At 42.3% G+C, this 23,795-nt stretch overlaps 1 protein-coding gene across 2 annotated transcripts in view; it reads right to left on the bottom strand.

The window, feature by feature from the left end:
• The window catches only part of KIF13B (kinesin family member 13B), a 117,587-nt gene that overhangs the window by 88,418 nt on the left and 5,374 nt on the right, over positions 1–23,795 (bottom strand). For both annotated transcript variants that reach the window (XM_072330953.1, XM_072330954.1), the window contains exon 2: positions 18,141–18,234. In XM_072330953.1, coding sequence (XP_072187054.1) covers positions 18,141–18,234 — 94 coding nt within the window. The remainder of the gene's footprint in view (positions 1–18,140; positions 18,235–23,795) is intronic.

Raw genomic sequence — 23,795 nt, 5'->3', positions numbered from 1 at the left:
TCATGCCAATCTCAGGCAGAGGCTTTCACAACACAAGTCATTTTGTCTTGCATTAAGAGCTCTAAAAAGAAGGCAAGAGTAGGGAGGCTTTATTTCTTAGGATCTGTAACTGTGCACTGCCTAGCACCAGAGCAAGCCCTCCTTCCAGCCAAACTGATGTTAAGGAACACTAAAACTGAATCAGTTCAATGCACTGTTTACCTTCTGTATCTGTACTACAAGCGCACAGCACTGTAAAATTATTACCTATCATATCCTTGCCATATTCAGAGATGTTAATGCTAGACAGGCACTAAAGCGAGGCAGATTAAGCTGACCATTTAACACTAGCTGCATCATCACACCCCCAGCTTGTGCTGGGCCACCAGAGCTCCCTGTAAAAAGGGCACTGCTCCCATAGTTTGCACCCACTATTAAAAAAGGTATGCATCGTTCCTATTTAGTACTTCATAGAAGCACAGAGTGGCTTGGGTTGGAAGGGATGGGACCTTAGAGCCCATCCAGCCCCAACTCCTGCCATGGGCTGGGTGCCCCCCACCAGCTCAGGCTGCCCAGGGCCCATCCATGGCCTTGGGCACCTCCAGGGATGAGGCACCCACAGCTCTGGGCAGCAGTGCCAGGGCATCACCGCTTTCAGAGTCAAGAGTTTCCTCCTAGCCCCTAAATCCTCTGGAGCAAGAAAACAGCACCAATATTGCTCCAATTAAATAAGAAACCCCAAATGAGAGCAGGAAGCACTCTCAGCCAAACCTCTATGGTATCAACAATCCTGAGTAGCAGATTAGCAGATCAGTAAATAAGGCAGAGAAGAGACAAAATAATGAAATGGTATCATTTAACCTGCTAGAAAATATCCCTGTTATTTCCAAGAACTCAAATGCCCCTATTTACTCTGAGATTCACAGCCCAAGGGAGCTGCATTATGGCAGCACCACTTTGCTGCTGGCACCACGGCAGCAATCAGTAGTTGATCATAGAATCACAGAGTCATAGAATCGGAATCGTCTGACTTGGAAAGGACCCTTAAAGGTCATGTAGTCAAACACCCCTACGATGAACACAGACACCTATAGCTCCATCAGGTGCTCACAGCATCCACCACCTCCTTCCACCACAATAAGCAGCCTGAGATGAGCAACAATAAAGTTTCTATCTGGATGAGCTCCTCAACCACTACCGATTCAAATCCTGATAAAGCAAAGTAGATAAAGCAGTGATTCATGAGATAAGCATATAACTTGTGTTGGTTCTGTGTGCAAGGCCTATCTTTAATTACCAGAAATAAGAAGATACAAAGCCAACAAATAGGAAAACAATTCAATTCAGCCTATCACGCTTTCTCAGCATATGGGAAGATGAATTTGGTTTCTCTACAAGTGAAGATAAGCACAGCCAAGGAGGATCATGCACACCTCCAAACTCCTGAGCACAGCATTAAGAGGTGCCTCTAAATAAAGGCACTTTGAAAAAGAAGGAATCTGTGCCATGGAAAGCGAGTGTTTACAGGAAGGAACCTGCTCTGCCTGGATCTCACTGCTGTTGAAGCAAAGCCCCTTTGAAGTTCTCAGTGCCTGCATTGTTCCAACTGTTAAATGGTAAAACAAACTTTCCAGGGGGGTAAAATACAACGCCAAGACTCACAGCTATGTAGTAGCTCCAGGGAGAAAAGGCAGCCAGCAAGCAGGGGTGTCACGTACTCACTTCCCTCTGCTGATTCCATGAAATATTCTGAGTTATTGGTGAAGTAACTCCAATTATAAAAACAGCAGCATCTGTGGTTACATTAGGTATGTGCGTCAGGCAGAGAAACTGTCCCCCAAAAAGGGAGAGCCACCCAAGATGACAGAAGATGCTGTTGTGTAATTCCTGGGTAGTGCTAAAGGTTGGGGTTGGCCTTCTGTAACTTAAGTAGCACCATCTATTTGGACATTCAGTGGTGGAAAGGTGCTATACAGACACAGTAAGTGATAAAAAGTGAATGACTAGGCTCAGAAGAACAAGGACGTGCTTCAGAGGTACAAGTACAGGTAGCAGAAGCTTATGCCCATCACATCTGCAGGACACACAATGTGATGCACTGGCACAGGGTGCCCAGAGAGGTGGTGGATGCCCCATTCATGCAGACAGCAAGGTCAGACTGGATGGGGCCCTGAGCACTGATGGAGCTGTGGGTGCCCCTGCTCAGTGCAGAGAGTGGGACCAGATGGCCTCTAAAGGTCCCCCAAATGATGTAGCATGCATACATACACATCCTCCACAGAATGGTCCTTACCAATGTAAGGCATGCAGCACATCTCAGAAATCATAGAATGGCCTGGGTTGAAAAGGACCACAATGACCATCTGGTTCCAACCCCCTGCTATGTGCAGGGTCGCCAACCACCAGCCCAGGCTGCCCAGAGCCACATCCAGCCTGGCCTTGAATGCCTGCAGGGATGGGGCATCCAAGGCCTCCTTGGGCAACCTGTTCCAGTGCGTCACCACCCTCTGGGGGAAAAACCTCCTCCTAATATCCAACCTAAACCTCCCCATCTTAATTTAAAACCATTTCCTCCTTGTCCAATCACTTTCCACCCTCATGAAAAGTCATTCACAGGATCCACAGGAACAGTCAAAATCAGCATGGCTAGAGGATTGCTGAGGTGTTGGGAGAGACAAAACCTCACCAAGGCACTCTTCCCAGTCCTTCCTTCCCACTGCATTCAGTCCAATAGCAACCTGAAGAGCTCAGGAGACCATTTAATTTTTAAGTATTTGGACAATGTATACAATCCTCCTAAACTGCCTCATACACCAACATATTACAACTACCATGCAGCATTCAACAACAGACTGTAAGCCAGAAACATAGCAAACAGCTTGGGGAAAAGCAACTCAAGCATTTACTTTTGTTATGCAGTACACGCTACTGGACTAAGTACTTCCAAAACAAAACAAAACAAAGAAGGTTATAAACCATTCAGAAAACAACCACTCTGCACAGAATAGAATCATAGAGTCATCAAGGTTGGAAAAGACCTCTGAGATCCCCAAACCCAACCCCAGCCCACCCCACCATGCCCACATCCCTCAGTGCCACATCCCCATGGTTCTGGAACACCTCCAGGGATGGAGATCCCACCACTTCCCTGGGCAGCTGTGCCACTGCATCGCACACATACGTGCTCCACCTGTCTTAAGCCTAATGAGAATACATTCTGCACATATGAAATCAGTGGTACAAAACAGAAGTGGTATCAAAACAACGAGCACTGTCTGGAGGCCCTTCCACCAGCTCCCATGCCTTTAGAAGGATGAATAACTTGGATTTATGTACCAGCAGCAAAAAGAAATACCTCTTCCACCGATAAAGCCAACAGTTTGGTTTCTCATGTCTGCACAAAATGTCAGCTGGATGAAAGGAAACACGATGACTGGGCAGAGGAAAAGGAAGAGGTAAGTCCTGAACCAGCCTCTGCATTGCACGTGCAGAATACATTTAGAAATGGGCACTGTTTCATCCTCAGTGATGACTACAAGCACACAGAACACACAGCAACAAGTAATTCTGTCAGCTTTGCTTTGTGTTGAGATGTCACAGTCATTTGGTCGATGATAATGCCATGGGAAAAGCACACAGTTTAAGGTGAAGTTCTGAGGATATTTTGGGATCCCTTCCCATCTATTACTCAAACACTTTAAACAGGGGGAAAACCCTCCTTCCTCAGCATTCATGTTCAGCTATGATTCCTGCAATGTTTAGCACGTATTATGAGAAAAAAGCAGTGGAGCTATGAAGCCAAGTACTGCAAAAAAGAAGTTCTAATTTGAGTATATTCACTTGGTTTAGCAATGAAATGGTTCCCTACAAGCAAAAGACTCACATAAGAACAGGCTACAGCAGATTGGAATTCAAAGAATTAAACAGAGGTCTCCTTTTAAAACAGCATTCAAAAGGATCTGAACTTCAAAATAAATGTTAGCTCTTTGAATGGTACGCTCTAAATCACAATTAAAGTATATTTAGAGATTGCTTCAGTGTATGATTTCTGGTCCTTTCCCAGTCTGCATAAATAGATGATGTTTGAGCCCGAATACAAATTCATTCTATTTCATTATATTCCTGTGCAAACGCACTGATTAAATAGTGCTCAAAACCTTCAGCCACCATCTAAATCACAACCACTTGCAAAACAGCAAAGAGGGTTAAGTTATGGCCACTTCATTCATTTCTGTGCACTTATTTCTAAACAACTGTATACATACAGGGAAGACAGCAAGAGACTGTGACGTTGTAATTAGTTTCCTATTAGCCTGGAGGTGCCAGGGCAAACTAAGTTGTCAAGTTAGTTCCTTTTGTGGTAAAAATTAACTTCATTTTTCTGCAAGGATGGGTTTCCTCAATACATCTCCCCAAAGAACCGGGCTCTTTCTAAGCATTCATCCTGACAAAAATCACATCAAAACAAAACCAACAAGGATTCATGACTTCCGTACGACTTGGCAACAATTATGAAACTTGGTATTGCCAATGAAGTCTTCTGAACAAAATCTGCTGAAACTCACATGCGTAAGGCCCAGATCTAACCTGCTGGGTCTAACAACATACTCAAACTATAGCTTCCCTTTTCCAGGCTTTGATACAATAACTAAGCATCTTTGTGTGTGGATACTGTGCATGGCACCTGCTTCTATGGCAGGCTGCTATTTTAGTTTTCGGATGCAGCTCTTGCAATAAACACTGTGGTACGGTAAGAAGCGTAAAATCCTGGATAAAACATCTCTGTTCATACAGGAAGCTGTTCCAGGGTTGGGTGATGTATTTGTTACTTACACAGGACTCAAAAGAGCAAATAGTTCACCTAAAAAAAGCTTTACTAACCATCTGCCATGCTGCCAAGGTTCAACGATACAGGCAGCAGCTGATGCTCAACACTCAAAGAGAAAATATGAAGTATTTAATACCCATGATTACACTGGGTTCGTATCTTCATGTCTCCTTCCCATTTACCACTGTTTTGGAGATGGACAGGTTTGGACTCCTGGACTGACCTACCTGGCTACCCAGAACATGGAGATCCATTTACTGCAAAAAATATATATTCCACTATATCCTGGAATGTGTGGCAAATTTTGCTTGAGGTTGAAGTTGTAGAATTCTGTATTAAAAAACAGAACGTTTCATGATGCTTCCCAAGCCGAGTTTTCAGAACACAGAAGTGCTGGATCTTTGCTGCACAAGAAATTGGCCGGAAGATACACAACTGAAATACCAAAGGATCTCCTATCTCCAGTGCTGAGGGAGGCTGAAACCTCCGCCTGCCTTCAAAGCTTGTCTGTGTGGGGGTCAATGCAGTCACAGCTATGAGACAAGAAACAAAAATAAGTGAGGGAAAAGCATTCAGCTTGGGATTTCTTCAGGTCCCATTCCACATAGATGCATCAACTGAGTTTTAAATGAAAAACAAAACACAACAACGTCAACATTTCAAAACTATGACTTGCTTTTTAGTCTCTGGATGGATGTTCTATTAAATATAGTTTATCAAAAGGTTAAGACCTCCATCTTTATAATAACCTCTTGCAAATTATGTTATAATTACCTGCTGACATCACTACCGCCATGAAAATGAACCTGTCTCAGTTTCCACATAATTACGGACACAATTATACAGTGACAGCAGGAATTTATATAGAGCACCATGGGCTCAGTTACCACATCTCAGTAAGGCAGGTGTTTTCCAATGTCAACCACTCTGAATAATCTCACTCAAAAGCACACAAACAACTTACGGTGGTGGGGTTTTTTAAATTTGTTTTTATGTACAGAGCAACACAAATTACCCTTGAGTGCTTCAAAAGTCACTTCGACGTGATGCTGGACAACCAGCTCTAGGAGGCCCTGACTCAGTAGGGCAGTTAGGAACTGGAGACTTCAAAGGTCTCTGCCACCCTCAACCAATTGCAAGCAGTAACCTCCACCTTCTGGAAGGGAGTTGGTGACATGGCCTTACCTGGGAGAGCACCACCCTAGAAATCTGAGCAGGGACTAGAAGCACAGAGAACGAAAGTAAAGGTACGAGGAAATAACCGATCACAAAGCATATATTTTATTTCAAGAGCTGTCATGTTTAATCCAATGGCACAAATAGGTTCCCCAGGGAAGAGGCCACGGCACCAAGCTTGCCAGAATTCAAGTGCCTGGACAACAGATTTTTGTGTGGTCCTGCATGGAGTCAGGAGATGGACTTGATGATCCTTATGGGCTTCTTCCAACTTGGGATGTCCTATGATTCTATGGTTTTGGCTGGGATAGAGTTAATTTTCTTCCTAAGGGCTCATGAGACGATGCATTTAGATTTCTGATGAAAAGAATGTTGATAACACAGCAGTGTTTTAGTTGTTGCTCAGCAGGGATAGTGCAGAGCAATGGACTTACATTCATGCAGGCTGTCCAGCAAGGAGCCTGGAGATGCACAAGGAGCTGGGAGGGGACACAGACAGGACAGCTGATCCTGGCTGACCAAAGGGCTATTTCATACTATATGACAATGTACTTAACGATGAAACCTGGGACGAGGGGATGTTGGGAGTGATGGCATTTGTCTTCCCAAAGAACTATGACACGATGAACCCTGTTTTCCTGGCAGCAGCAGAGCATCTGCATGCCAACGGGAAGCAATGAATGAGTTTCTTGTTTTGCTTTCCTTGTTATCTTAACCCATTAAGTTCTTGCACTTTTACCTTTCTGATCCTGTCTTCACAGGTATGCCTCACTACACAAGCACAAGACTGTTTGTCATCACCAGAGACTGGGTCTACTCCCAAAACAATGACAGAGTGATGCAGCAATGATTCAGCACGCAGAAATGCACTTACCCTGGATTGCTCACACTACTGTAGCTATGATTGCCAACCCAGTGTTGGGCATGCTGCAAAGTGCTGCTTCTGCCATTAGATTAAACTCTTAACAGCAGCAAAGAAGGCATTTAAGTAATGCATGCAATAACCTTGCAGACAGCAGTTGCATGCTGGGGCAAAGCAAAGATGTAAGGTTTTAGCATGAAATTACCACGTGACTTACTCGCTCTTGTGGGCTGTATACTATGGAGGCGGTAGGGATGCTTCTAAGTCTCAGCTGGCATCAAAGTGGTTTCAGTAAATTAGCAAATCAACCAGATAACTGCTTCCTCTCAGACCCATCCCTATTCCTCTCTGCCACAAAATTTGCATGTGCTTATTCTTTTTTTTTCTCTCTCTCTACACCTACAAAGTGTTTCATCTTTCTGCTCTGTACACTACATAGAATCTTCCTTCCTGTGGTACTATGGCTGCAAAGTCTGCAAAGTCATCTCTCACTGAACCTTCACAAAGAAACCGCAACTATCAGATGGAGCCTTGCTGGAGAAATGCCAAAGAATTCAGAAGAGCAGAGAGCCTTCATATCAGGAAAGGACCAGGCAGGAGAATAAGATAACTGATATGCCACCTTTTAATCAGAGTTATTCGTATTAAGGTTGTTGATTTTTAAAGTACATTTTTAGCAAGTATAAATTAAATTCATATCGTAAACATGTTAAAATATTGCTTTAAAAAAAATCACTGTTCATTCCTGAAGGGCTATTCAGATAAAAGCTGGGGGGATATCCTGTTTCTTCATGTCACTCATCTGCTCAGCACAGTAGAGCTACTTCTGCTGAAGAGCAGAACAAAATGCTGGCATAAGTTTATGAACCCTGAGGAGAAAGAAATAAAATGCATTATGCTCTGCAAAGGGCTAGAAATGAAAGTATGTGGAACTTCCCTACTGTAGGGTTTCTTTTTGTCACTCCAACAATACAGAGGCACCAAGTTCTGGCCCAACTGTGCTATGTGACCTCATTTAAACCTTCTTACTTTAGATACCAGCCAAAAAAAACAACAACAAACCAGATTCAAGGGGCTGCAAATGGAGACAGAAAAAAAAACACAAAACAGAAACAACTCTGTGGTGACTTCCTTCAGTCAAGTAAGAAGTGCATTGCAGAGCTGAGACAAACCCCAAATCCCCCCCAGCAGCCCCTGCCCTTACCAGAAGTCCATTCCTTTTCTAGCTCTTTTCCTTTGCATTCATTTAGCTAAAAACATCACTACTTAACCTGATTGCTTTTCTCTTCAAAGGGATGCTCGTTGGAATATTATGCTTTGCATTTCCATAACATGGTATATGCTTATCAAAGCTTTCAAGAGTTAAATGCACTGATTGAAATGATATTATTCAATAACACATATTCCATGGATGTTCAACCTTTTGGCTTGCCTCAGCCGCAGAGTGAAGAGGAATTATCTTGGGCCTCATATAGGCAGGTCACTCTGAAAGGAATGCCTCCTTCCTACAACTGATAACATTGTTTGACAGAGCAAATTCTCACTACAAAACACCATTTTTTAACATAATCATCACCATTAGCTCTGCATTTTCTGCAGCAACGAACAAGAGCCTGCATGCTGTGCTCAGAAAAACCCGAACCAGTGGAAGTGACCCACTATCACTGTCACCACTGCTGAAACACACCACCCACTGCCCCGCTGTGCTCACACCCACAGCTTGGTCTCCATCAAAGCTCTGCAAGTGTCAGCGGGTGCCATTTTTTTCTGCATGGAGGAATTCAGTGACACACCTTTGTTTCATCTGCACCTCCACGTCAGATGCCATTCTGTCAGAATGCCCCTCCACTGCCATCTGTCACACAGCAACAAAACACGATGAGCTATTGGTGGGATGGCTCAACCTCTACAGCCATACTACCAACACAGGCCTCTGGCGTTATGGGCCAACATAGTAAAACAGGAGGCTTTACCTTCAGAGCAGCCCTCATAAATTCATGTACATGAGCAACAAAAGATTTTAATTCTTAGTATTTTTTATCAGAAAATCAAAAAGAGAGCAAAAAGAACCCATAAAAACAGTGGAATATTCAACCTTTTTTATGAAGCTAATGAATCAGTTTGGTTCAATGGCAGTGGTTTCAATTCTGATTGAGTTCTCAAAGTGCTTGTCAGAGATTTTTGATGAAATTCTACTTTTCCTGTGATTCACCCTTGAGAAAATTTGTTCACAAATGTATGTACTGTCAAAAAGTGGTGGCATGAATAAGTCCAGACTATGGACAGAGGGATATTTCTTACTACTACAGCAAGGCTTATAAAAAGTCCAGTATAAAGACATGATCAGATTTCTGAGTTGAACGTCTAATGCATGTATGTTCCATTTGAAAATTTGCAGGTCATGTATTTAAGCTACATGAAAATGGAGTCTCAAATATACAGGAAAAAAAAAAAAGATAAAAAAAAAAAAAAAAAAAAAAGATAATTATTTAGCAATAATTCTCCAATTCCTTTACCAAAACAAAACACAAGGCATATTTTTATCTGTTCACAGAGTGTGTTTAGCCAGTGTATCAAAATGCATACATTACTTGCCATAACTTGAGTTAGCCCTGTGCCTCTTTGTGCCCTGGCTTCAGCCCAGGTAGGGTTAGTAGCACACTCACGTTTGGTCAATGCTGAGTGATGGTTGCACTGAATGCTGAACTCATACTGTAACAGTACAAGAGAAGCCAGCTTTATTCTGCCCCAAGTGTCCAAAAGAATGGACAAGTTCTTATAAGGTAAATTAGAACCAGAGGAGGATCGTTTAGTATCTCTTAAATAAATAAAAATGCAACAACAACAAATATTTAGGGTGCCTTTGGTGGAAGCCACAAAAGCCATACTGCTCTAGCATTTCCAGGAAGAACAGCCGTTCCAACCCAGAGGGAAGGGGGCTGCCCATGCATCAGCAGCAGGTGCTGCATTCCTGCAGGCCCAGCTCATGGAAAACAAAAACAATAACTACAAGATGTTGATTGTTGATTTCTCCTCACAGGAGGAGGTGAGAAAACTGCCCCTCTGTCTTTACCATCTGAAATTAAAATAGGTTAAAGAGTATTAAGTAGTAAAGCAAATCTTGAGGTGTGAAGGTAATTGCAACTTTCCCTTCCCTTACTGTAAAAACTTCAAATTGAAGATAAAGAGAAATCATCCTCTCTGAATTCAACAGCGTTAATTCCAGTTTTACAGCGCTGTAAGATGTTGGCAGAGCCAGGCTAAGTGCTTTAAAGGTAACTGACCGTCAATTGTGTCAGCTTTTGAACTTCCAACTCTAAAATTGCCACCCTGACAACTAAGGGAATAATCAGACGTAACCTCAAACGGATGCAAACAACTCCAAATACTTGATCAAAGTTCTTTAGGTTCATGACAATAACAAGGTAAAAGGTACAAGGTCTCTCCTTTTGTTTGCTTCCCATAACAAGACAATAAATAGTTTAAAAAGCTAAGCCTGGCAGTTTTTATATTCCACTTTCCAAAACTTAAGGAGTTGGGGAGAGTGTATATGATATGACACCAAAATAATCCTGCAGGGACATGATTCTGACCACTAAACCCATTTTACAGCCTTACCTCATGAAGAGCTAAGAATTAAGATGGAATCATTCCATAGACGTGCTCCCAGCCACAACATCCATTCACAGCACTGAGGGCAAGCCTTAGGGTTGCTCTCCTTCCTTTGTTCACATCTCAGTGCAGTTTGCAGCCACTGGGCCACACTCCTATCTTTCTTGAATCTATTTGCTTTAAACAGGAAATATACTTTAGCGCCTTTAAGTCTTGTGCTCAGTTATCAGATTAACATTAAAAATAAGTATTTCAGACTTGGAGCTCAGCTTTCATTGTCTATCCTGTGTTTTGTTCTGCTTATGCTATCAGAACACAATTTGTTCGTTCCACTTCCTTGTTTTCATGCATTTGGCCAGTTTTCACTGCATTTCTACCATTCTAAATGATTACAATCAAATCAAATGTTACGTTCTTCTAAATATAATTTCCTTTTTTGTTTTTTTTCCTTTCTTTTTTAAATCTCCATTCCATCAAAGTACTTAACACGTTCATCCTAGTAGTTTCTATATGCAATAATATGCCGTGTCTATTTATTTCATTATTTTTAACTCGGGGAACTGACCCTTACTACTGGTAGAAAGTCACAATGGGAAGGAACTGCAAATTGGTTTCTATTTGTAGCACAACTCCTCTCCTTAGATAACTCACAGTCAGAAGCCTTTGCCAACTCCAGAGAAGTTTATGTGGAGGACAAGCTGCTTAGCAACTATCAGCATCCACTTCCAAACACTGTCTGCAGGCAGGTCAACACTGCTAAGGCTACTCCAGAACCTGCTGCTTGACTACATGGCCCTTCAGTTTAGCAAAGAATTAAGGCTACAGGTAATCTGTAGATGCATTAAGTTCTAAGAAAAAGAGCCATTAGTTAGGAAGCCAGGAAACACAAGTTGAAGGCTACACTTCTGTGTCACATGGCATGTGATTCAAATTAATTCCTCATCTGCCACCTTAAGTCTTCATTGCCAGATCTGTAACAACTGGGTAAAGCTTCTCTCATATAAGCAATAAGAGCAAGGGATGATTGCTAGCAGTGTTGTGGTTGCCTAATTCTCCCCTCCAGAGGACGCAGCTCAGGTTAAAAGCAGCTTTCACTTACAGCATGAGCGCAGAGTTTATAAACAACAGATAATCCCAATTTGCTACGGCTATATTGGCCATAAAGGGGTAGAAATAAGTGAGCATGATCCAACTGGAGGGCAAGGAACAGTCTTTAAAACAACTGTCAACACAGTCTCACTGTTTAATTTCCTTAACAATATAAAACAGGATCATGTTCTTTTTTAAGCACACTGAGACACATGCTAGGAGAACAGTTAAAGTTCTGTTAACATTTCTGTTTACACTGGGAATTTGTGGATGGTTTCTACCTTGCGTTTTGCAATTCAACACAGATTGCAGCTGAACGTAGTCCAGCTTTAAACCTTATGAAGAACAATGTGCTCTGCAGTCTAGTTTTATATGACGTCCTATACAATAATCTGATAATACACTGAAAAAGTAACAGTTTTACCTGAATTCTTTCAACAATTTAAGGCCCTCCCTCGCCAGTTCTCTTCAATAACCTGCAGCAATACTGACTTGAGGTAGATCACCACAAAAAAAATCATCATTTTAAAGAATAACGCCATGCATGAAACAAAAGTTGCAGGCACAGATGCAACTGAACTGCACAGAGTCAGCAATATAGGAAAATCTCAGCACCGCTTTTGCAAACATTCATTTCCTCCGAGCTGTCATGCACTCACAAACCACCACTATGGGTGCTGGGAAAGGCAGGCTTCCCTTTCTTCTGGATGTCAGCTATCAGTCTGGGGAATACAAGCAACACTCCCTCCATCCCCCACAACTTCCTGGAACATTTCTGCATTATGAAACATCGCAGAGATCTGTTCTCTGTGAGATAAAGCTGAACTAACATCTAACCCCAAAATTTCAGTCTCAATTATCATAGAATCATAAAATCGTTTGGGTAGGAAAGGATCTTTAAAGGTCATCCAGTCCAACCCCTGTGATGAAGAGGAATATTTAACACAAGCCTGTAGCTGCATGGCGAGCAACTCTTCCTTAGCTTAAGGGGGTAACACAGCCAACTCTGCCACTAATGTAGCCTCTACGCACTCACATCCCAAGCTGATTTGTTCCAATCCCAAGCAGTTTAACACAGCAGGAATTAACACAATGCCAGGAATGATGCAGAGGCCAAGGAGCACGCAGCGCAATTAGCTGTCACCCATCTTCAAATGCAATGTTTCTCCATTTAAATAGCCTTGCTGTCAAACAGCAACCACACCACATCGTGCAAATGCTCCACCAAGCTCAATATTCATCTGCTGGTTACATCCAACAGCTGATCGTTCTAAGTACAATGTGTGAACAGCTGCGGACCCTTACATAAAACACTGCCTAAGATGAGGCAGCTCTTCAAGTGGTTCCAACCTACCATCAGGCACGGTTCTGGTGTGTTTGCAGAGATGTGTGTATTTTTCCAGTGATGCATAACAATAATTGCCTCTTGCTGCTTTTGTATGGGTAAGGAGTCTTGCAGATTCACTCTGTGCATAGCACAGTGCTCACACACTTCCCTCACTTACTGATTATGCACATCCTTTCCAAAGGCAGAACAACTGCATCCCTAAGCACTCCTGTAACCACAGATTATTTTTAAAAGTCAAAGTGTTCCCATTACTTCTAGCAGTCAGCTTTTCCAGTCTGTATTTATAAATAAATACATGAACACATATATAATCATGCCAGCATTTCCTCCCTGGGCACCATGAATATCTCCCTGCTGTTCCAGAGGTTACAAAAAGAAATACTTAATTGCACCAATACAATCAAACACTGCAGTCTAGACAAAAGGGATCGTTGTATTTCCAACTTCAGCTAAACCCTCTTCTAATTGCAGTTCTTGCCTACCATTCTGTGTATATCAGAGTGAATTGTGCAAGTGACACATATGCCTCTTCACAAAGAAAAATTAAGCAAATAATGCAAAGGTTTTTTACTGGCTAATGGTTTCCCCAGCCAACACATTGCTCATTTCTAGATGTTTGGATAATAACTATGTACATGCCAGGGGAGGTTCAGGCTGGGTATTAGGAAGAGCTTCTCAGAGTGGTGCTGCAGTGGCACAGCTGCCCAGGGAGGTGGTGGGGTCACTGTCCATGGTGGTGTTCAAGTAACACAGAGATGTGGCACTGAGGATTACAGATTATTGGGCACAGTGGGGCATGGTTGATGGTTGGACGTGATGAACTTAGAGGTATTTTTCAACCTTAATTATCCTATAGTTCTTTGTGCAAGCTTCACCACATCACCATCCAGGCATTTCCCACGTGACTTGCTACATTAAGATTAGCATTTTCCATGGTTTCCAGGAGAGCACACCATCAGAAACTCTCCACACATCCAATCTGGTCAGTTGCAGTCACGCAGCACATCACAGCTGGATGAAAGCTGGCTTCACCTACACTGCCCATGGCCTAGGAGCCATGTAAGTGCTCAGGCAGTGCTGACAGGAGCTCGTCCAGCCTCTTGCAATGCTCACTGCTGCCCAGCAGTAAGGCAGAGTGATCACACCAGGCTGACTGCAGCAGAGGGACCCGCAAATGCCACCTTCTGCCTTCTAGCAGCTGAGCAAAGAATAGGTCAAAGTACACTCTGATAAGATCTTGTTTAGTTCTAAATAGATTTTCTGAGCTTGGCAAAAGCTCTATGCATTGTAGCCATTATTTAGCATTGCTTGTAGCCATTTTATAAACTTTGCAGTTAGATTACAATGCAAAGCTTGGCTCAACAGATGGGTTCTAATTTCCACTGCAGGACCACAGCAGTAGTGTTTGACAACTGATAAGCCCTCGCAATCCTTCTTATTTTTTTTTTTTCTTTTCTTTTTTAATTTAGAGGTTGCATCCATTCACGGCCATTCATCCAAGTGCGTGCTTGACGCTTCAAAATGACTGAACAGATGGCACTTGGTCCTTGAGACTCCCTGATTCTTGTATTCCAGTTCCATTTTTCAACTCCTAGGTCTTCGACAGAATTGTTTCACTTGGTCCTAATCTTCGCTTCTTCAAAAGGCTTAAAGGGCTCTTCAGCTTTTAAGAGGAAAAAACTCTTCAGTCCAAAGCTGAAAGATTTAACACACTTAGCTGTTATTCCAACCCAAATGCTGCCTCAACTCTGGAACTGCTCTGTTGCATACAAGTAAAGCATCTACAGTAAAAAGTCAAGCAACTGCAAACCACAAATTAAGACAAGAGTACATGGAAGTCAGCATTCCTTTAATCTTTTTCATAGCATATTCACTTAATAAAAAGGCTCAAAGACAGTTTGTTGGGAAGATTAATGCTTTGTTTTACAGATAGCACAACTCATGTACAGGCACGTGGCAGACTGATACACAACCAATTTCAGAGCATTTCTCAATTACACACCAATTACAGCTGCACTTGCAGTATACAATACAGTCCTTTTTCTCATTCCTCAAAATAACTCTTTAATAACTCCTTAGTCTTTTTAATAGGTCTTTTTTGGGAAAGCTAACAATCACAGCATGAGCAAATGCACAGTAAATAATTAAAAGAAAGGTAAATTGCAGAACCTAAAGAAATGCTTTTCAAAAGGATTCACACAGGCATTCCAATTGTGTTGTAGGACTTACCTACTCTTTTCAATCTGAATCAGTTCACACTCTCTTTCAAGCCCTAGCCTCTACATAATAATATCCTGAGCAATCCTTGCAGTGCACAGTAAATTCTGTGCTGATGAACTTTAACCCTGACATTTGCAACAGAGAGAACAGACAACTACATAAGGTGAAAGAAAAATAAAAGAAGTAGTGGTCAAGTCATGCTGATGGTGCTGCTCGTTTAGACTGACTCCCTGGAGGTTCATATATACTTGAAAGAGGAGATCTTGATTTAAAGAGGGCATTTGGGGAAACTTGTGACAAAACTCCAGGCTCTGCAGCAAATAATGTTAGAAAAGCAAGCCAAAAAAGGTTGATCATTTCAATACAAGAAACCACCACTCAACCAACCCAACCTCAGTATGCCGAGGGTAGGAACACAGCCCACCCAGCCTGGAGGTCATCCAATTCCACAACTGATCCTTTGTACAGGATCAAATTACTGAAACCAGTGCAGCACTAATAAGGATCACTCCATGAAAGAAATGGATTCACTTCTCTGTCTCAAGAAAGGTCATTTCTTGGTTAAGGAAAACCAACAGGACACGAGATTTATGAAGCTGTACAAAAACAGACTTCCTTTTTTGCAACCAATTGTTTTATATGCATTTGTTAATCCTCAAGTCCCCAGAGAAATGTGAAAATGTTACATTCAGTTTGTAGACACAGAAGAAAGTGAAGCTGACCAGCTGTCACCTGGATTTTCAAACAATTCCTTAAGTTTTAATGGAAAACTTGAAGAAGCCAGATTCTTTTTCTCAAGACCTGAAATGGTTCCAGCAGCAATTGCATCAACAGCCTTTGCTACGTCCAAAAGTCGGGTCTCACACATCTCAAGTTCGGTATCTTCAAAATACACACGAGATAGAGAGAAGACTTGTCTGACATTTTTTGCAGACGGACAGACACATTATAAAGAACTCTTTAGCCTGCAAGAAGTGCTCTGGGGAGATGGGACAAATAGACACAACTGTGGCCCTGGCTGTTTTGCTTACTAAGCTTGCTATTTACACACCTACCCATCTCTCAAATTTGGTTTCTACTGGAGAGGATGGAAGTGGGAAAACATGCCATGTTTCCAAAAGTCACAGGCTGCTTTTCACAAAGTCAGCTCGCAGCCAGAGCACAGCTGAGTCATACACAAGCAAGGATGGGACAGCACAGATTTCTACCTCTGCAATTTCATCCACAGTTCCCAAACTGACCTTGGCATCTTAATGAGAAATTAAGATAAGCTGTTAATGTTTTCAAACGTATCCTGCTTGCATTGCACGCCTTTATGGAGTTTATTTACAATACTACTTTTCTTAAGCCAAAAACAAATACAAACTAACCCTTGATCTGCTATTTAAGATTTGTCTGATGGAGCTGCGCAAAGACAATTTAGTGGGTGCCCATCTAAAGGGTATCACATTATGGGTAAGGCTCTGTTCTATATCCTCACTACTCCAGTTATGCTTCTGAGACTTGTTGTCACAGTGTTTGTAGTCAAATCTTCCACTCCACGCACTTAATGGGCCTCCACTTTTCTCTCTTTTATTAATCACCCCATATAAATTTACTGTGCTTGCTGCTTAGATTAGCAATGGGTATTTGTGAAAATGCAAATGAGCCATTCTTCAGCCTGGCATGCCAGTTTCTCACACAGGACTCACCATCTTGTCTGGGAAGTCCACGCCATTGCCAAATGGTTCCTCCCTTGCCAGGGGGCACGATTTGCATGACGTATTCTCTCCTGACTACACTATGAGCATTTTATAACTTATCTGTAACAACAAAGTACGCAGCACTTGCTTGGTCATCGTGCTTTAGAGAAGCTCTGAATAACATTCTTCATACCACTAAGATGGCCTTTGAGAATCTCATTTACCTGACATTTCTTGCAGTTTGAAAGGCTCGTATCAACGCAGGTATTTGTCAGCTGAACAAAGCACGTGTTTCTGGAGGAGGCGGATATTAACGCCAACAAAAACACTCCACCCCACACAGCCATTTTTAGGTATCTTCTTTAAGCTCCAGTCCCACTGTCTATAGCAAGTCGTTTGGCTGCTGTCATTAAAGCATCTGTTGCACTCAATTTTGCTTTTCCATGTATTCCCACTTGAGATTTATAAAGTTTAAATTAGCAGAATACTTTTACTAATCACTGGCATGCTGGGTAGCTTCACATGACAAAACTATGATATGCTGCATTTAAACAAAGCTCTTTTGTGTGTTTAACTGAATTTCTCACTTCTGTCACCCTTAGCACCACATCCCCCCTATTTTTCCTCCCAGAAAAGAGACCATGATTGATTATACAAGCCCAGCAATGGGCTCTGCCTTTTCCTGGACCCCGTTACTTTGTTTCACACATACATTCTTCACATTTCCTCCCCTTGCAAACAAGCAATAAATTAATTGGTCCCAACTTTAACCCTAACAAACATTGCAGGACGTCTCACAGTAGTTTAACAAATTGATGCCAGCTCCTACACAAACTAGTCCCTGCCCTTAGCCACCTCTCCAAGCGTTGTGATGCATGCAGTGTCTCATTGGCAAGACATGCACAGAACTACACCTCTCCACCACGTTTCTATTCCCCTTCTCACACACTGAATACAAGCCCACTATGAGAAAATTAACTGTCAAGTTTTATTTCATTCCAAATTGACAAAATCTTGCCCTGCCCGAATTATTTTGCAGATTTAAATATCTTCAGTCCCAAAATAGCGTTTGAGAACAAATGAAACAGTTCACAGACCAATTAATTGCCAGCACACTGTTCATAGCAGGAAGCAAACATTCATTCTTAAAATGCAGCAAGTACTTGGATATCAAAGCATCTTGCCAGTACAGTAAAGTCAGCCTTACTTTCCAGATGATGGTAAGTACATAGCAGAGGGAATATACACATGTCATTTATTTAAACTGAAAGCCCTCTATCAAAGCCTCAGTTGTTTGCCTCATTTAATTTACGAAACCTGACCTTCCTTATTCAAAAATCTTACCTGGCATCTCCTTTTGAAAGGTTGGTGTTTACAGGATGAAGAATAACCTTGTTTGCATCCACATCCACCACACATTTTGTATGCAGATCGAGCTCTATAAAGAAATGAGAAAGTGTCAAGTGCCGCTCTTAAAGCACTAGCATTATACACACCATTACTTCCTCCAGACACCAAATTTATTCATGCAGCCTGACAGCCACCCATCAGCTAGAGAATAGAAACAGGACTATTGCCAAATTCCACTTCTAGAGATATTCTACCGGGATGGATTTTGTCCAGCTTTAAAGCATGCACTCTTTTGAAAACAAGAAAGAGCACTTGGGTTTTTCTGAAGGACAATCAGCACATACAAGGCAGTATGAAATTTCTTCTGGGGAAAGAACCATTAAGGCATGGTACCACTCTGACAGCTCTTCTCATTGCTGTCTCAATGCCTCCCGCTTGGAGGGAAGGCTGCCCCTGCCATCTGCAGCATGTTTCCCTGGCCACTCTTATGCTGCTGCAGCACACCATGCCAGCTGTCAGACCCGGGGCACCTGCTCACTGAAATTCAAATCCCATCAAAAATAATTTAGGTATGAGTGTGGAGAAAAGGGCTTATCCTTCCCAACAGGCTGCAAGCCAGCCGGAAAGCCCAGCTCTTCCAAATGATGCTAAGCAATGGGATGTATCCTATGAGTATGAAGAATAGCTGGAATGGATGAGAATTCTTAGCTGTAGAGGCAGGGGAAACAAAATAAAAGCTTCAGATAACACTGACAACCGCCCAAGGCATCCACCCAATGACAAATGGAGTTAGATGCAAAAGAACAAACAGCCGCTTGCAACCAAAATCACTTCCTACAGACATAGGTCTGAGCACAAGCAATCCACTCCTATCTTCTTATGTTCCACTACAGAACTTAGTGCACCAAAATGTTCATGCCTACAACCACAACCCATGAATCACACCCAGTGAATGCCCAATGTCCTCACGTGCTGTGATAAAGGGAGGCTACGCACAATAACCTCCGTAGAGAGTTCAACACCCCACCTCAATCACCAAAACATGCACGTCTAATCACATCAATTATAATCCTGTTCCTCCTTCACCTCTACTCTTTCCTTCTGTGTCACCTCTACATGCTCATTCACCTTAGAGCACCTTATCAACTCAGACTGCAGATCTCTCAGGCAAAGACACACAGATCTTAATTTATTGTACGGCACCTCACTGGCTTCTCACTACTGTTAAATAACATCGGAAGAAGTTTCTCCCATTGGCTTTTTGTTGTGAGAGATGTTACAGGTCTTTCACTATTTGAATGATAACAAAGAAAGCCAAAGCTCAAGCTTACCAGTCACATGAAACTCCACTTCTTTCTGAACTACTCTGTTATTACACTCTGCTTTTGTGGAAGGAAGAGACAGACAAGTTTCAGAAGCTGATGTTTATTTTAATGTCTCTCCACACCCTGAAAGTCGATTTACCTATCATTAGTATGTAATACATGCTTCCTTAGTTCAAAGTATATTCTTCATACATTCCAGATCTGACACGCCACTATCTCAGTCTGGCTGGTTAGTGATTAACATTCTGTATTGCAGTGACCTGCTTTTCCTCAGCCATAGAAGGCTTTTATATGCTACTTCCCTTATGGAAGACTGCAAATAGCAGTGGGGACTAAGGAGGCACAATAAGGAGATCTCCTGGCCAAGGCTGAGGTGGTACATCAGCTCAGGGTGTCCCACGAAATAAACCTCAAGAAACATTAACCTCTAAGCAGGGTTATTTATCAGATACCCTTAAGGTCATGTATTCCACCTACCCTGGCAAAAGTTTCACAGAACAGCTCTGCTTTTAGCTAAAAATAGTTTTAAATCAGTTTCAATAGCACATCATACACTTTGTATCAATTCTTTCTCTGTCACAAAGCACGTTCTTTGACTGATTTCTGACTTCTTTAATGACTCCAGGAGGTTTAGAGATGAATCTGACAACAGCCACTACTGCAAATTTTATCGTAATTTCCACCTCATTAAGTCTTCATTGTTACTAAAGCAAGTAAGACTCACAGACAGATTATCTTCCTCTTCTCCTATGACCACACAGGTACCCCACCCTTACTTTTACTAGTTTCAGTATCTCCTAGGTAAGCAGCGCACTTTCTGCCCCTGAACAACAAGGAAAAGAAGGATGTGCCAAGGTAAGAAGATAAGCAGACACATCCAAAACCCACTGATGAGTTCATCTTGCAGCAAGGACTCGTTTGTCAGGGTTGGGCAGGATTGTTTCTTTCCACTGCAGACACAGATAAGGCAGCTTGGAATTTAGAAGAAGTGAAAAGATGACAGAGATGGCTCACAAAGTCAAACTTCAGACACTTATCGCAGACCCTGCAGCTCAGTTATACCAACAAGACCTAAAATCTCACCCATTGTTATTGCTAACCTTCTTCTACCTTCAGTCATCGCCAAGCAAACACAATCAACTACTCGTCAGCTTGATCCAATCAAGAAACCAATCAGCTAATTGCTTCTGGAAGAACTGAAACTAAAACTCATCTCAAGAAACGTGTACTGCAGGAAAAGTCTGTCAGAGCTTCAGCATAAGAGAATTGTGACATCAATAATAAAAAGGTATTATTATCTTCATCATTTTTCCACAGTTACATTTCAGAGCTGTGGAAGCATTAAGCAGAGCCGGGCTAAGTGCAAGACTAATTGTTAAGCCATGGGCATCCAAGCTATTTGCAGAGTCTCCCCACTGACTTTGTATTTCACTTATCAGAAGGAGGGCCTCCTTCCAACCCCAGCTTTTCTCTTGACCATTTCTCTTGGTTTTTCAACTCCTCACAAAAATGACAATAAAAATTCAAGCAGCGCAAATCAGCGCAGATCTTAAAATGAAACCCTACAAGCATGCGAATCTTAAATGACTACGATAACCCTAAGTGCCTGCGATAAGCCTCACAGGCATTGCAAAACAACCCACCACCAACAAAAACACCACCACGCCATCCATGTCCTCTGCAGTTTTTCACTAACCTAAGAGACTCCACGTGTATCAGACAAGGAAGAAAAATGAGAAAGGGAGAGAGCAGGAAAAGCAGGCCCTGGAGCAATGTACCACCGTAACTAATGGTGGATTCAGCAGGCCAGCAACGTGATGGTGCACTCCCAGCGACAGGTAGGAGTTTCCATTCCTTCTCTAATAGCAGTCACGCCTCTGGTAATCATAAACTCAGCACAGCACATTTTCCACAGCAGTGTCAAGAAACATGAGCAGAGGTAGAACTTTAAAACGTACTGTATAGGCCTGGGGCAGAGACAAAGAGTGTATGTGAGTCCTGGAGGACAGGGAGAGGAGAAATACTTTGGAAAATCCTGGGTATTTTCAGCTCTGGAAATTCTCCACTTTCATTTTCAGATCAATTAGGGAACTCTCTTCGTAAATGGGCAACAAATAATAATGGCATTGGTTGGAAATCGAGGTTCCCAACTCACTCCGTCTGCTACAGGTCTGGAATCAAATCCAGTGCACGCTGAAACCCTCTGCACTGCCCTGCGGTCATACTGGAGGTATTTCAGCCACTGCCCCAAGAAGTCATCTCACAGCCATGGCCAGCAAACCAAATGATCCCAGCTGATAGCCCTTTCCCAAGACATCAAGGGCCTTCATTTCCGTATCACCTTCTCCATCAGATTTCAATTTAAGAAACTCCTTTTTCTGAGGACTGACAGATTTTTCAGCCCTTTTTCTTGATCCTAGAAACAAAGATGCAAGCCTGGCACTATACGGCAGGTTGAATAAACTTGAAGCAGAACTCTCCTGGTCCCACTACCAGATGTGTGGGGCAGCTGTACCTGCACTGACACCTCTGTTATCCGAGATACAGCACTGAGCTACAGAAAGGAAACCGTGAAAGGCTTAAAGAGCACATTGTAAGCTAATAAGTCAAAACCTGTCCTAATGCAACAGCTCAACATAATCTCCTGTAGAGACAGAGACAATAGCAATTTTACTTTTTAAATTGCCAGTAGATTTTCAGGAGCTTAACGTTCCCTTGAAGGCTAGACAGGGATGACTGCAGTATGAATCTTCAAGCTACGCTGATTAAGAAACTGCAGTCAGTTCCTTTTGCCTCTTCCAGTCTGAAAAAGCAAACAGGAAGATCACCCAAAAACGTTTAAATACTAATTTAAAAATATTTAAAGGTTTATTTATCATACACTAAGTGAAAGCCAACTAAAAAAAAACAACAGAGGCCTTTGTTTTTGTTGTTGTTTTCTCAGCAAGCTGAAAGCTGGCTCAAGCACAACAGGTCCTCACATCTCCCTGCCAGTGTTTGTTGCGTTAGAGTGACTTCTCTCTTTGCCCTTTGCTGTTCAGAAGCCAACATAAATAAAGGCAAAACTAACTGACCACACAACAGAGAGTGAAAATAACCTAGGTCTAAATGACCCTGCTAAGAGCTGAAAAGATGCTGTCAGCCTAAAAGCACTCTTAGGGCAGTCATTATGAGCTGTTCTGACTTATGAGTTTGGGACAAAAATGCAGTAATTTGAGTCGTCCCTAATGCTTACCAACACCAAGTCAAAGGAGGTGCCTTTCAAGCTGCCCTGCTATACATTCACTGAGCAAATATCATTCATGAAATTTTCAGTTTGTGGCAATTAAAAGTCATCAAATATGCATGAGTACATCTGGAAGGGCACACAATACTATCTTCATGATGAGGTTTAAGTCAACTCAAACACATGAGCACACTGAATGCAAGCAAGCTCACCTAGGTTGTTAACGCTACCTCGTCCAAATGGTAACGAGTTCATTTCACCTTCTGCTGTTTCATTTTCTACAAAAGGAGAGCTTGCCCAACGGCTGTGCTGAAGGCACAACATATCTGTGGACATTCACCTTACCCACGGGCAGTGCTGCTGCTGCACACGCTGCTCAGCTCGTGATGACTGAGGACATACAGCAGTTGGGTGACTCTGAGATGCAGCAGAGCTCGGAGGAAGTTCAGCACATAACTCTGGGCTGCTTTGTTTCAGGCTTCAAAGTGAATGAAATGCAATAACGTTTGCTCTGGCACTAAAAGCCAAGGTAGAATTATTCACAGTGAGCATATCTGATCCTTTGTCGGCTTAGTGAAGATGAAGCAAACGTGAAACCAGAGCAGAAATGTAATCTCATACTGCACTTAAGGCTAGCTCTAAAGATGTAATTAGCACAAGAATTGCTTGCCTTAGTGGCATCCCCATTTGCCTGTGTGGTAGTCCCACCGGTTCTTCAGCAGTGGGGAATAAACTCATAACACCTGAGGAGTCCTTAAAATACAATTGCCCGCCTGAGGAATGCAGGGTGAAACACGAACTCTGCCTGCTTTTCCCATTTGTCACCCTGTCTCCAGGGTGCTCCTACCACAAACATTATTTCATAGGTTATCAGCAGCGAGCAGGAAATACTAAAAAGCCCAGGTGCCTGTTTATCACAAGGACAATGGGGAAGAAAAGCCTGGTGCTCATATATTGCCATCAGGATATAACAGGTGCCATTTCATGTACTCTAATGCCATAATTAATCTTTTGAGACTGCTTGCACAAACTCCAATTTATAGATAGAATGTTTCTGTTGTAATCTTCACTGGGAAAACAAACACACAGAACAACCTC

This window comes from Excalfactoria chinensis, chromosome 3 (assembly GCF_039878825.1).
Source record: "Excalfactoria chinensis isolate bCotChi1 chromosome 3, bCotChi1.hap2, whole genome shotgun sequence".
Taxonomy (NCBI): domain Eukaryota; kingdom Metazoa; phylum Chordata; class Aves; order Galliformes; family Phasianidae; genus Excalfactoria; species Excalfactoria chinensis.
The sequence above is the reverse complement of the archived record's forward strand: the minus strand, read 5'-3'. Positions and strand labels throughout refer to the sequence as shown.